The sequence below is a fragment of the Podarcis filfolensis genome (genome assembly GCF_964270895.1).
Source record: "Podarcis filfolensis genome assembly, chromosome: 9".
NCBI lineage: Eukaryota > Metazoa > Chordata > Lepidosauria > Squamata > Lacertidae > Podarcis > Podarcis filfolensis.
Window position 1 is genome coordinate 53,977,373 of NC_139610.1, and position 15,526 is coordinate 53,992,898.

At 42.5% G+C, this 15,526-nt stretch overlaps 1 protein-coding gene across 1 annotated transcript in view; it reads left to right on the top strand.

Annotated features, from left to right (window-relative positions):
- COL25A1 (collagen type XXV alpha 1 chain) overlaps window positions 1-15,526 on the top strand; it is a 294,893-nt gene that overhangs the window by 278,187 nt on the left and 1,180 nt on the right. The window contains exon 37 of the mRNA XM_083571406.1: window positions 14,148-14,389. Coding sequence (XP_083427532.1) covers window positions 14,148-14,237 — 90 coding nt within the window. The 3' untranslated portion in view covers window positions 14,238-14,389. The remainder of the gene's footprint in view (window positions 1-14,147; window positions 14,390-15,526) is intronic.

Sequence of the window (15,526 nt, forward strand, 5' to 3'; positions counted from 1 at the left end):
ATTGATCTGCATGTGTGTGCACACAGGTGTACACACACACTAACATCAATGCACACATACAAACAAAACATATCTTAATCTTTGAACAATTTATCCACAATGCAAGAAATTTGTTATTGCATCCCAACACATTTAATGCATAATTTTAAATATGTTCTGATGTCAATATTCATAACCAATCTCATTATGTAGAAATGGAGCCTGTCAACTGCCCGTGTGCATTCCAATGTACATTTTTATTAGTTTGTATTTCAGATTATTAAGGCACAAGTGTCTCCATTTATCCCTCTTGTGATTTAAAACAAGAGGGTTATGAGCCTTCCTTGTCTGACTACAGAAGGTTCCCTACAGGACTAAACAGAGCCATTTCCCCACCCTAGCACTCATGCAATGCACAGATGCACACAGAGGCAGTGTGTCAAAAATGAAGAATGTGTGAGCTCTTCTCATGTTCCCATTTAACTCTTCCTTTCCGCTTGGTCAGATTATGCCAGATCTGCTCAAGAAATGTGGAGTGGGGAGGCTGGCTCAGATGTAAGGGCTACACACAAACCTGTAGCATTTCCTGTAGTGTCCCAACATGTGGCTTGCAAGCAGACTTGCCAAGGGTCACAAAATGGAGCTCCATTGACCCCTGTGTCAAACCCTTAACACACATTTTCAATCCACTTTAAATGAGCTAACAATGGGGTATCAACCACTAATTTTAGAGTGAAATTAAGTTCATGAATGGTGTCTTTGTAAATTAATAAATTTGCATGCCACTCTACTTTGCTCTAGCTGCCAACCACCTATTGGCATACAGATCAATGTAATATGTGATTTTATATACGGTAATCACAGAAACAGCTGCCAGCAATTCCCATTGTGGTCACCAGTCATTTTGATATATCTAGCAACAGACAGGTATGTCTCGCGTGAACTTCAGAAGAAGGGAATCAGTGGTCCTCCAGCTGTTGTTGGACTACAACTCCTATTTACAGCTAACCATTGGCCATGACAGCTGTGGCTGATGGGACGCGAGTCCGACAACACCTGGAGGGCTACTGGTTCCGTACTCCTGCCTAAGTTGGTTTTCATTTTCTTTCTTTCCCTCATTTATTGCTCCATGAGTTTGGCATACATCTGCTTAGAACTGGCCATTCAGTCATCTTAATTCTTGCCCATTGTAATTAAAATGCTTTTGCTTGTTAGCAAAAGCCCATTCCATTTTGATAGCGCCATCCTAGTAGAACTACATTGTGATCTGATAAGTCAGTTTGTGAGATAGCAAAATAGTGTCAGATTTTTAAAAAATATCTGTTGCCTGATGAAAATGCAAATGTGCTCATTCTAGCCACACAGTCGCTTTCGGAAGACATGCAGTGCCTTTTGTGTTGATCTTTGACAATTATTTTGGTGCTATTTTTTCTTCTTATCGTGTGTCCCTAGTGTAGCTGTTTATGTTTTGCTGCCGCAGGTTTCCTTTGCTTGAAATCTGCAGGTTTGTTGGTGGTGTGATCTTTTTTCTTTCAGTTCAAACATTGGACACAGCTTGAGTTTACTTAAGTTCTACAACTCCAACTTCTTGTTTCTGTGATTATTTTTCTTTTGCTGCCCCCCCCCCAACACACACCTCCCTGCAATATTTATTTGGTGTCCATCCTCATGGGTATCTTTTACTCAACAAAGAAACAGCATGCCTGAAACCAACATGTTTCAGATTAATCTTTCCTTTAGCTCCATAAATGGAGAAGCTGCTTTCCTTTAATTTCCATAAACTGAGGAATTGTATCTTCCAGGGTGCTTACAGAACAGATAATTGCAAGGGATGATGTAGGACCACAGTTCATCATGAAGCATTCATTTCTCTAATCTGTTTGTAATTTTAGAATAACAGAGAGATGTTATAGAGAGGTTGAGTGATGTCATGTTCCATATTGTGTCTATAAGAGGCTTAGATACAATCAAACTCATCCAGGGGTTTCAACTGTGTGCCCAAAGATCTCCCAACTATTTTCCTACTCTGTTCATTTAAATGGAAGGTGAATTCATGTTTTCACAAGTTGTGTGTGCAGACTTTCCATTTTGAAGTTAATGATCATGAAGGAGCTCCATGTGTGCCTCAAAGCACCCAGGGCTCTTGAAGTAGAGCTGTTGTATTTCTTCTCACTGTCAAATGACTTTTCTTTATGTTTGCCTATGTATCATGCTATAAAGACTTGAAATGCATTGTTCTTCATCGTCAGTATTATGTACAGGCTTGAAAGTATTTTAGTTTTATATGGGGCTGGAAAGATATCTATTAGGCTTTGCTGTTGCGTTACTGTTTAATTTTGTTGTTTCTGGGTTGTTGCTTTCAATTAAGGGAACCCAGAGGTGGAATTTTGACTTTTGGTGCAATAAAGATGCCCCAAAATGTTAATGCTGGCTAAGAACAGGCAAGAGGCGATCCAGTAACATTCTTGTAGGTTCTGAATTTATTCACCGTACAGAACTGCTGGATGCAACTCTGGTTTACATAGGGCATTGTTAACTATGAGAATACATGGTTGGATTTATTTTGTATAATGGAATTGTTCTGTGTAATTATTTTTTTAAGAGTAAAAGCTACAAGAATGGGTGCACTCTTCTACAAGAGAATGAGGTTTTTGATGACATGCATTTTCTTTGCAAGCTTTCTAAGCTCTGTTACTTGACTGTCATACAGTTATATCTGTATCTTTTTGTTTTACCTAAAAAGAGACTTTTCCTTTTCACACCAAAAACTACATTGAAATAAATAAACAGAATAAAAACACAAGTTGTGTCAACATGGTCTCCAGGAGCTTTGAACAATGAGACCTAAAGCTGTTAAGAGAAACATCTTTCTTTTCTTTCTTGTGTGGCATCTCAATATCAGTCTGAATGGTCCAGTGCTATGAAATATATAATTCATTTCTGAAACTGCCCGATGATTGGCTAAACACTGCCAGGGTGTGTGTGTCACATCGATTTCTGATCATTGCTGTCTGACCGTGTGACAAGGTCACCAAAACAGCAAAATGGATGCTAAAAAGGATGAGGTTTCTGTAATATTGGGAGTTTGTTTGCATTTTTAAAAAATATTGGTATTTGAAATGCATCCTGTTTACTATGCTGCTCAGAAATAGAATTGTCTTTCCTTAGATTAACAGGGGGCCTTATTCCAGCCAGGGACCTTCAGTGTTTACCTTTAAACATTTTTGCTGAAAATCCATCTAAATCTACTCAGTCACACTTGGTACTGCTTTGAGATAATTTGGAAGCATTTGATTGGGAGAGGGGTTTATTTTAATTGTTGTTAATGTTGGCCACAATCCTTTGTCCAGCTCTCCAGGGCATTTCCAATAAAATGAAAGGGTGCTACACAACAATACTGTTGCACACAGTCCCAATCTCCGAGTGGTGCATGAGCCCAGGGGTTCCAAGCACGTATTACCCAGGGTTTGTGTTTCCTTTTGGAATGAGACACAGCAGATATGCACAGCCTGAGCCTACGATGGAGGGTTTCCCAGCATTAACACCCCAAGAGGGTCTCACAGAGCTGCTTTCCTTTGTTCCCCTGAATGGCTCATCACCAGGAGGCTAGCCTTGCTTGTCCAATAATTAGAACCCTTGATTAAATATTAACACTTGCTCAATCCAGGGATTTAGCGGGGTCTGGCATACAGCTTAACTTCCCATACTCAGAACAATACTATCAAAGCCTTATGCAACTTTCATCTTGGAGCTTGTACAGGAGAGCTTCCCAATGGATTTTGCCCATTCATTGTGGATATTTTTTCTGTTGTACATGTTTGGGAAGTGTAGTATAATGCAACCTGGTAACAATTTTTAAAGGTGTATGTATCTGATCATTTTTCTTTTTGGAAAATATTATATTTTTAATTTGTGTTTTTTACTTTTTTTAATTGACCTGTATGTGCAGTTATTTTGATATTTCATAGCAGTCTTTCTTAAAAGAAGATGATGAGATTTGGAGTGAATTGTCACTGTGGGAAACATTACATGAGTCATTCTCATATCACATATTCTGAGTGTCATTTCACTGTAAAACTATGGCTGTGTAAATAATTTCAAGGCTTAAATCATCACTTTTGATTTGTTATACATTTTTACTTAAGTGTGGCTTCTGGTTCAGACATAATTCAAGGCTGAGCCAAATGAAACAATATGAATTACTTCTTTTCTTTGTCAAATTCTCCTGGTTTCTCCTGTTCTTTACAGTTTTAAAATTGTTCCTGTTTCTTTGAGTTTTGTATTTGGTTTTTGTTCCTAGCTTGTGAGAAGTTGATCTTCAGAATTATTTTTACACTATTTATGACTTATTTTCATAATGTAAAAAGTGTGTAATTATTAAACTCTTAATCTTACTATTGAGGGTGTTTTGTGTTTTGTCTTTTCTCTCCCTGAGTTGTAAAAATATGCTTGCTGTTTCAAAAAAGATACCCTTTGCATAGTGCAGTTTCTGTGATAGTGTCTTTCTAAATGATCAACTATTTAAAATATTAATCTGAAGAAATAGTTGGCTTAAATACCAATATTTTATTCCAGATGGTCTTGAATATATTGGCCAGTGTTTGCCTCTGCCTAGCATATGAAATTTCCAAAACACTAAAACCTTCCATTTAAGAGTGTTCTTACAAATTTACTCATGCACCAAACAACATAGAAACTGCAAGAACTCAATTTATTCCTGCTGCCTGCTTCTTAACTGGTTAACTGAGCCACAAAAATCCTTGCCTTAGTATCCCATGACTGCTAAATTTGCTCAGGAAAATGCTGTAAAATCACTGGAACTTGGGTGAGGGCCTCTGTCAGGGGCACAGACTTACCCCTCACCTTGAGGGGACCCAGCGTCACATGACGCGTCCTGTCCCTACCTGGTGGCAGCAGGCGATGGGGAACACAGAGGGTGTTCTTCACCCTCCATGCACCCACCCTACCTGGCTTGGCCCCCTCCCCACAAATGTTGAGGGGACCGAAGCCCCTTCTGCCCCCTGTAGTTGGTGCCCCAGCCTCTGTCAGAAAGGTTTCGAAACCATTTCTCAAACAACCAACTCCATAGGCTTTTTGCTTTCTTGTACTTTTTGGACCATGCTGCATTCTAAAACTTTCATCTTTCGATCAGAGACTTGGAATAACAACTAGCATTCAACCAGTGTGCTGCTGCCTGTTGTTCTGCTCTTTTAAATAGTTCTTCTCCACAGGGTACTTCACATATCAGTGTGTACAAAAACCACTCGTGCTTCACAGCATCTTGCATTTAATCTAACTTCTGTAAATTTACAATGTTCTGTGATAGAGATTCCGCCTGAAAAAAACTTTTATATTTTATTTTACTCAATACCCCTCATAGACTGCCATCTAGCGGTTCAGTCATACAAACACTTTTCAAAACTCAAACGGATATGTTATTTTGATTTTTCCTACTACACTAACCCAATGCGCCTTTCTTTTTGGAAAGGGGAAAAGAAAACCGTAGTTATATGTACCATAACCTTTTCAGATTCCACAGCTCTGCAAGGTCTGTTCATCTTGAAATTCTACTCTGATAATTGCATAGCACAGCATTTTCTGCCTCCTAAAAGCCATGCTTATGGACACACATATGTGGAAGAAAATTGCTTTCAAATTATCTAGCCAACATAGATTTTTAAAAGTCTAACATTCCATATAGTACTTGCCGATCGTCAGGTCGGCGGTTCGAATCCCCACGGCGGGGTGAGCTCCCATTGCTCGGTCCCAGCGCCTGCCAACCTAGCAGTTCGAAAGCACCCCCGGGTGCAAGTAGATAAATAGGGACCGCTTACTAGCGGGAAGGTAAACAGTGTTACCGTGTGCTGCGCTGGCTTGCCAGATGCAGCTTGTCATGCTGCCCACGTGACCCGGAAGTGTCTTTGGACAGCGCTGGCCCCCGGCCTCTTAAGCGAGATGGGCGCGCAACCCCAGAGTCGGACACGACTGGCCCGTACGGGCAGGGGTACCTTTACCTTTACCTTTACCTTTAACATTCCATAGATTCTGGGAAAAAATGAAATGAAAAATTCATTTAGTGCTGTCCAGTGCTTTTTTCTGGGGGTACGCATACCCCTAAACATTTTGTGAATCTTTTTTACTTTTGTCCATTTACTGCATTTATTTCCCCCAATTTGAACTATAAAATGGTGATTTTCTTGAGTCATAATGAGAGTACCCGTAAATATTTTTTTTTGGGGGGGGGAAGCACTGGTGTTGTCTAGACCCATCCACTCTGCTCCTATGATGTATTAAGTTTACTTATATGCTGCTTTTCCACAATAACGTTTCTGGCAGAGGCGTACCTAGGCTCTTGTGCATCCTTGGCAAGGAGATTTATCAGCACCCCCCAAGGCTTTTTTTCAGCGGGAACTCCTCACTGGAGGTAAAAGGTACCCCTGGACAGATAAGTCCAGTCAAAGGTGACTATGGGGTTGTGGCGCTCATCTTGCTTTCAGGCCAAGGGAGCTGGCATTTGTCCACAGACAGCTTTCCGGATCATGTGACCAGCATGACTAAACCGCTTCAGAAGCAGTTTAGTCCTCATTGGAACTTGGTTCTGGCACCTCTCAGGGGCCATTTTGTTACCTTAACAACCCATACCTAGCGGGCCATTACCAGGCTGGCCTATCTATTCCAGCAATTTAATCCATGCTGGATCCAGGAATTAGAAGGGAGACTCTGGGCTACAGCCGACCCACCAGTAAACTCATAACACTATATTCCCATTGAGCATTATCCAACATTAATCATACAGCCATTAAATCAGTAGATTTCAGTTATGTCTGTTGATTTAAATGGGTCCGCTCTGAGGATGACAAGCATTGGATATCACCCATTGAATTTAGAACTCGGTATACTCTTGGGCAGGGGACTCCTGCAGAGGATTGTGTTGTAATTTACTCTCTACCCTCATAAATTAAGGGGCCTGTGCATTAGATTAAGACATGGCTCCCCAGGTTTCCATCATTTATCAGCTGCCTCGTTCTCTAATGTTTGATTTGGGAAAACACAGGGAGGCCCCTGCGCTAATTATATCTCTGTGCAAATGTCACTGCATGCTTTCAGGCACATAAATATCCTTCAAACAGTAACATTAAAGATGCAGACAACCCATGATTAAAGCAAAGGGATGAAATAATACAATGTTCATTTTTAAAATAAAATCTCCCAAGCTTTTATAGTCCATAAGCAAAGTTTTTGCTCAAAGCAAATTATTTCTGGACGTCACATTGCAGAAAATGAATTATTATTATTTTGAAGACATTTGAAGGCAGCCCTGTATACAGAAGTTTTTAATGTTTAATGTTTTGTTTTGTTCTCTTTCTGTATACGCTGGAAGCTGCCCAGAGTGGCTAGGGCAACTCAGTCAGATGGGTGGAGTATAACAACAACAACAACAACAACAACAACAACAACAACAACAACAAACCACAGAGCTAGAAAAGGTGCAGAAATGTTATAGATCAAGTATAGTAGAGAGACTTCACCCCCCCTCCAAAAAAAACCTCTCCCCTATAAACCCAGTGTCATAATAATCTCCTTTGTGAAACTGACTGCCAATAGATTCAGAACAGGCAAGATAAAATGCTTATTCACACCATTAATCTATGGAATTCGCTGCCACTAGGTGCCCCCTTGCTTACATTATCTAAAAAGGAGATTGGTCAAATCCATAAAGCAGCAGTAAAGAAACTCAGGTTTGGAGGCCAAACAGGCTTCCCAATCTGCTCTTCGGAATTCTCCTCACACACCTCACTTGTCTGACTTAGAATCCCATTTGTTTCTGCCTGGCTGGAACGTGTCCTTGAACTCTGTCAATGCCTCTTGCTTTCCTAGATAGAAACAGCCGTGTGTCTGTAGAAACTTGCCCACTGTATCAGTGTGAAATTTGCATTCCTTGCTCCACCCACTTTTACCACTGGCCCTGCCCACTTCTGGGTCCCCCAGAAGCGGATGTGCCTCTTGGGTTGAAACATCACCCCAGCCCCTGCCATAGCAGATAGGCTTATCATTGGTAAATACTCATGTCATGCTAGCTTTATCCTGGTTCAGAAGCAGAAAGGCATTGCATAGCAGTTTATGGGAGACCATCAAGAGGAGAGGGCTTTCGCATATACCCAATATATAACAACAATTACAACATGAAAACAGGGACTCGGGTGGCGCTGTGGGTTAAACCACAGAGCCTAGGACTTGCCGATCAGAAGGTCAGCGGTTTGAATCCCCGCGACAGGGTGAGCTCCCGTTGCTCGGTCCCTGCTCCTGCCAACCTAGCAGTTCGAAAGCATGTCAAAGTGCAAGTAGATAAATAGGTACCACTCCAGCGGGAAGGTAAACAGCGTTTCCGTGCACTGCTCTGGTTTGCCAGAAGCAGCTTAGTCATGCTGGCCACATGACCCGGAAGCTGTACGCCGGCTCCCTCGGCCAATAAAGCAAGATGAGCACCGCAACCCCAGAGTCGGTCACAACGGGACCTAATGGTCAGGGGTCCCTTTACAACATGAAAAGGAAAAAAATAGGGAGGAAAATGCAAAAACAAAACGCCAACTTACTCCCCCTCCCCACTCTGGGATGTATCAGTCTACTTAAGTTTCATGGAACTGTAGAATTGGAAGGGGCCCTAAAGGGTCATCAAGCCCAACCCCCTGCAATGCAGGAATCTCAGCCTAAATGAGTCTGTGATTTCAGTGGCTGCCATTCTTCAGAGTTAACTGTAAATTATTTTATAAAAGGGTATCACACTTCAACAAAATTGCCAACATCATTTGTATTATTCAGTGCGTGCAATCTGTTTCTTAATTTTTCTGATACAGCAATCAACCATACCTGTTGTTTCCAATGAGAAATACACAGATATTCTAATACTTTCCAATTCTGTGCCATCAGCAGGGAGGCTGCCACTAAAAGAAAAGCAATCAGTTCTTTATAACAAAGGTCAAATTGCCCTTCTTTAAAAATGGTTAACTAATCCCAAACTTAGGGACGCGGGTAGCGCTGTGGGTTAAACCACAGAGACTAGGACTTGCCAATCATAAGGTCGGCGGTTCGAATCCCCGCAACAGGGTGAGCTCCCGTTGCTCGGTCCCTGCTCCTGCCAACCTAGCAGTTCGAAAGCACGTCAAAGTGCAAGTAAATAAATAGGTACCACTGTGGCGGGAAGGTAAACGGCGTTTCCATGCGCTGCTCTGGTTTGCCAGAAGCAGCTTAGTCATGCTGGCCACATGACCCGGAAGCTGTACACCGGCTCCCTCGGCCAATAAAGCAAGATGAGCGCCACAACCCCAGAGTCGTCCGCGACTGGCAGTGGCGTAGCGTGGGTTGTCAGCACCCGGGGCAAGGCAAGTAATTTGCGCCCCCTAACCCGTGGATTTGCGCCCCCTAACCCATGGATTTGCGCCCCCTAACCCATGGATTTGCCCTAACCCCAGATGTTGCGCCCGGTGCGGCCGGCCCCCCCTGCACCCCCCACGCTACGCCACTGGCGACTGGACCTACCGGTCAGGGGTCCCTTAACCTTAAAAATCCCAAACTTGGAGTACACTCCTTATGTTGACACTTAATATAATTTATCTCTGAAAATACCCTCTGCCAGAAAGGCTTTACTGTATATGCTATTGATGTCATGATGCTGAAGGAATCTGGCTGGCCGCTGTGTAAGGCAGAATACTAGACCGGATGCATCCCTTTTGTCAGATCCAGGGCTGCACCTCTGAAGTTCTTAACAAAAAATAAGTTTTGTAATTAAAAAATAAAATCACAACTGGCCAAGCTGATGTTAATGTTGTTTTTCTAGTTGTATGTTCAAAGTTTCTAGATCTCTTTAGGCCATTATTGTCCATATCTGTAATAATCAGCTGAAGTCATAGGCTTCTCATGCCCCTCAGGCAAACATTTCCCATCACCCCTAGATTAGCCTTCTACAGACTCAAAAAGAAAATAACCCCCAGTTCTGGAATCAGGCACTGGCAGATTGGCATGCTGTTGGCTTCTCTCTAGAAACATGCTCTGTCACTGCTTCCCACCTCCCTCGGCATGAAGGAATGGAAAAACACTACCTACATAAACAGTAAAAAGCGCCAAGCCCATAGGCGTCAAGCCAGTATTTCCAGTTAAAGTTCTCTTCAAAAGTTCTTAGCCAACTATTTAACCTTGATTTAATGGTGCCATCACGCTGAGAATCTCCCCATCCACCCACATGGGTGCATCATGTAAATTTGCCCTCCCGCCCCCTCCCCACAGCTGTTAACTATCCATAGATAAGAAGTTCCTGGTAATTTCATTGTTTCAGTCCTCGTCATTTGCAATTCCTTGTTTACACTTCAGCAGGAGGTAGAACGGTCAATGAACTTTCCATATTTTTCACTATCTCTTATGTGATTAATTCAATGATGGGCTCTTAATATTCTTTAACAGGAAAAGGCTTTTGAGGGGAAATCTCTCCTGGCCGAAATTCAGCATTGCCTTTAAGATTGCACTGGTTACATGTAGTGACTGTTCCCTACTTGCTGGTTTTAATTACGCAACAAAGGCAGAAACGTGCGCAGCCAAAATCAACAAGCCTTATGTTATTACATATACTTACTGCTTTTTGCGGTGCACGTGATGAGGGTATTCACATGTGCCGTTCATTCTGCAGAATGTGACACCTTTCTCTCGCACGAAATGTAAGTCTCCAAATGTAAATTTGGAATGCTTTTCAAGCAGCTGTAGAAATATACGATGCAGCAGGTGCTCAGGCAGCTCTGTACAAGGAAGAAAAGCAATGAAGAAAACGACGTAAAAATCTTGGTAATATAGGTGAAAGGGTGCTGAGGATTGTTAAGAGACCCCGTAATCCCTTGCAGAGCTACAATTCCAAGTGCAGTTTACCAACCAATCCCTCTTCCTAGGGAATATCAATATATTAAAATTAGCATATTCAAAGTTTATCAACGTATTTGTTACAGATGTGTGGAGTTCTTTAAGCACCTAGCAATGGCCGTCCATTGACTAAATAGCCTCGGGCAGTGTGCATACAGCTGGAAAAGTATTCATTCCAAATGAAAACAAGATCAGCTTTAGTGGCACTTATTGGGCACTGCTAAACTGATAAGTCTCACCTGATAAGTAGTGTTTGGCTGATACCCCTTGCATGTTTTTAGGGGCCCTTGATATTGAGGCTCTTTGTTACCACTAGAGGGCAGGCATTGACAAGGAAGTGTGTTGTCCTTAAGAGCCCTTATAGATTCCCTCACTTGTTTATTTTCATTATGAGGCACTGAAACAATGCCCAGACTTTGTTGGTTCTTGTTTACATTTAGTTCGAAACCAAAGTTTGTAACTAGGTCACCATTAAGCATGTGAGCCCAGAGCTACAGCTCTTGCATCATAATGCAGAACAGTTGAAAAAGAAAATTAAAGGCAGTAAAAAAACAAAAAAACAAACCAGCTTTGGAGCACAAATTAAGACTGCCTAGAATTTCAACAGCCTGGCTGGTTTTAAACCAGATTGATTATTTATTCTACCAGGTTTTCGGATGCAACCAAGAAACAGATGATGGAACATGTGTAAAAGCGCAAAAAAATAGTTTCTGTTTTATCTGAGCAAACCCATGTTTCAGAATATAAATATTGGTTTCATGATATCCACATGGCAAGATGGGAAGAAATTGCACTCCAGTGGTTTGCACCTCAAATGGGCTCTGCTGGTGCATTTGCACCATGCAACCTCACTGCTGTGTTGCCCCTTACCCTCCCAGTACACTACAGCAATGGGAGGTCAGGTAAAAGGCAGAACCACTCTGCTCCACCAACCTCTACTGCTCAGAAGACACAAAGTTGGCCATTGGTTCCATCTCCTCTCGCTTTCTCAGAAAGGGGAAGCTTGGGTTCACTAGAGACTGGAAGTAATAGCCCACTTCAGAAAGTAATTGTATTCCTCTGCTTCATGTTGGCCAAAACAAAAAAAATATTTTTTTCCTTCCAGTAGCACCTTAAAGACCAACTAAGTTAGTTCTTGGTATGAGCTTTCGTGTGCATGCACACTTCTTCAGATACCAAGTGTGCATGCACACGAAAGCTCATACCAAGAACTAACTTAGTTGGTCTTTAAGGTGCTACTGGAAGGAAAAAATATTTTTTTGTTTTGACTATGGCAGACCAACACGGCTACCTATCTGTTCATGTTGGCCATTAGTCTTTCCTTTTCCAATTCATTCCACTTGCAGAGCAGTTGACACTATTCTGATTGCATTTGAGTTCTTCATAATAATGATGCAAAAAACCCACACCTGTCCTTTGTAGGTCTCTGGGCCATCTGACTCACTTTATAATGACATCCCCCTTTCTTCTTTCTTGAGTGTATTTAGAATCTGCCAGCTGATATGCACAGTGGCGTAGCGTGGGGGGTGCAGGGGGGGCGGGCCGCACCGGGCGCAACATCTGGGGTTAGGGCAAATCCATGGGTTAGGGGGCGCAAATCCACGGGTTAGGGGGCGCAAATCCACGGGCTAGGGGGCGCAAATTACTTGCCTTGCCCCGGGTGCTGACAACCCACGCTACACCACTGGATATGCATGATCACTTCATTCATCTGATGACGTTAGTTAGGGCCCACAAAGCTTGGGCCACGATCCATCTGCTAGCTTGAAAAGCCACAAGACTCTTTGTTATGCTTTTCTTTTCTTTTCTTTACTATAACAGACTCAGGTGAGCCCATTCCTGAAACTATTTACGACAGCTTGTTTGTGCCAAATTTAGCCAGGGTGTGTAGAAATAACTTTCCAAAATGCATCCATATCTTCAGTAGCCCAGGTTCATAGAATCATTGAATCGTACAGTTGGAAGGGACCCCAAGGGTCATCTAGTCCAATCTCTTGCAATGCAGGAATCTCAGCTGAAGCATCCATGACGGATGGCCATCCAACCTCTGCTTAAAAACCTCCAATGAATGAGAGTCCACAACCTCCCGAGAGAGTCCATTCCACAGAACAGCTCTTACTACCAGAAAGTTCTTCCTGGTATTTAGTCAGAATCTCCTTTCTTGTAACTTGAATCCATTAGTCTTGGCCCTATTCTCCAGAACAGGACAAAATAAGCTTGCTCCATCTTCCATGTGACAGCCCTTTAGATATTTGAAGATGGCTATCTTATCTCTTCTCAATCTCCTCTTTTCCAGGCTAAACATACTCAGTTCCTTCAACCATTCCTCATAATTCTTGGTTCCCAGACCCTTGATCATCTTAGTTGCTGTCCTTTGCACACAGGAGTGGATAAAAATGCAATTGAAATTCCTCGTTGCCCATTGTTCTAGGATCCAAGCTTAGTAAAGTTAAAGGTAAAGGGACCCCTGACCATTAGGTCCAGTCGTGGCTGACTCTGGGGTTGCGGCGCTCATCTCACTTTATTGGCCGAGGGAGCCGGCGTACAGCTTCCGGGTCATGTGGCCAGCATGCCTAAGCCGCTTTTGGTAAACCAGAGCAGAACACGGAAATGCCGTTTACCTTCCCGCCGGAGCGGTACCTATTTATCTACTTGCACTTTGACGTGCTTTCGAACTGCTAAGTTGGCAGGAGCAGGGACCGAGCAATGGGAGCTCACCCCGTTGCAGGGATTCAAACCACCGACCTTCTGATCGGCAAGCCCTAGGCTCTGTGGTTTAACCCACAGCACCACCTGCGTCCCATTCCAAGCTTAGTACATAACAGCAATAAATAAGTAAATAGTATTTCGACTTCCGGTCTGCTGCAAAAGGAAATGGCAGCGAGCTCTGTGTCGTCCTATTAAGGAAGGACACGGTCCAGGCTGCTAGGGCTTTGGGGGTGAGCGCCAGGGCTAACCCCCCCCCCCCCCAAAAAAAATCCCCACTTGGACTCCTTGGCAGGTTTTGAATAAATATCCACAAATTTATTAATAGAATAGATGACAGATAAGGTAATGTTATGTACAGCTTTTAACATGCAGAGAATAATAAGCACAAACAAATCAGAGAAGGGAGCTGAGGGAAGTCTTGGGAGAGAGAGGGAGGAACAAGGGAGAGGGATAAAAAGGGGGAAAATAATGTAATTGACTATTTGGATTGATTGAAATTGTTTAATAAAAATATATTTTAAAAATAATCATAATTAAATAGTATTATTCCATCTCAGGTGACCCTTTACCCACGATTAACACTACATGGAAGAGGAATTGAGGACAAGTGTACATGCCACTGCTACCCTGCACAGATCAGAGGTTGACTATCTATACTAGGAAGCTGGCTGGACTTGCGTAGGCTACCTGGTTGTTTTAGAACCTTGCTTTTTCCAGGGTTCTAAAATGTACAGGGAGTAGAACATGAGCAAATGCACGTGAGCATCCACTCTTGTGGAAGGTGATGGAGGGAGCAGAGGTAAGCTTGCTAGCCTCCATACAGTGTTGGTCCCATGGTGAGAGAAACACCTTAAGAGGGCTAGCATGTCCCTCAAATCTGAAATTATTCAAATTGGCTTTTGGAAGTCATGGGTATAAGCTGGGATTTAATTCGGGTAATTAATCAGGAGCTTTAACACATTCTAATGTTCACCTGAGTTATAATGCTAGGGTGGTGGTACGTATTTTAATAAATGGATAAATAATAGCATGTTGCACTTTCCCCGGTAAGGCCCACTGAATTAGCTGAGTACATCTAAGCTGGGCAATCTTCCAGTTATGGGTTGGCACGAAGTCAGAAGCTTCCCTCACATGGTGCAGCAACATTCTGCGCTCCATGGGTGGACCTAATCTGCTGCCCAGGATAGAAGACCACTGGCAACTCTGTTAAATTGTGGCAGAAAAGTGTAATAAATTGTGTTTTTTTAAAAAAACAACCTAATTTTTTAATGCTTAAAAAACCACAATGATGTTAGAAGCTGATTTCTTTATTGTTTCCCCACCATAAGGATTTGCTTCACTTTGCTTTCAAAAATCCCATGCAATTTAAAAATAAATATCACCCTTCCTTCCGCAAAAAAAAAGGGTAAAGGACCCCTGACAGTTCAGTCCAGTCATGTACGACTCTGGCGTTGTGGTGCTCATCTCGCTTTACTATCCAAGGGAGCTGACGTTTGTCTGCAGACAGCTTTTCCTTCCTCAAAGCACCTCCCAAAAACTGCTGGCAAGCAGCATAACTTAAAAACAAAGTAACTTTATTCACAATGAAGGCTTGCTTACTTGAAATACCATAGTAGGCCTACCCTGCATAGTTCCTTTCACGTCATTGTCGCTAGGGGCATTTCCACTCACTGGGTTATACGTAACTAACTTTTGCTCAAAGTAGACCCACTGAAATTAATGGACCTCAGTTGGGCATGCTCATTAATGCAAATGGGTAAAAGCTAGTTTCCTAAACCCACCCACCCCACATCCAAGATAGCAGAAATCATACATGCACATCAGAGGCTACTGGACTTTATAGAAATGGGGAAAGATTGTCACAGGAGGCCACCACAGGAAAATGTGAGCAGGGCCTTTAAAATGGAATGCCACCTCCCCCAAGCTGCACCTACAA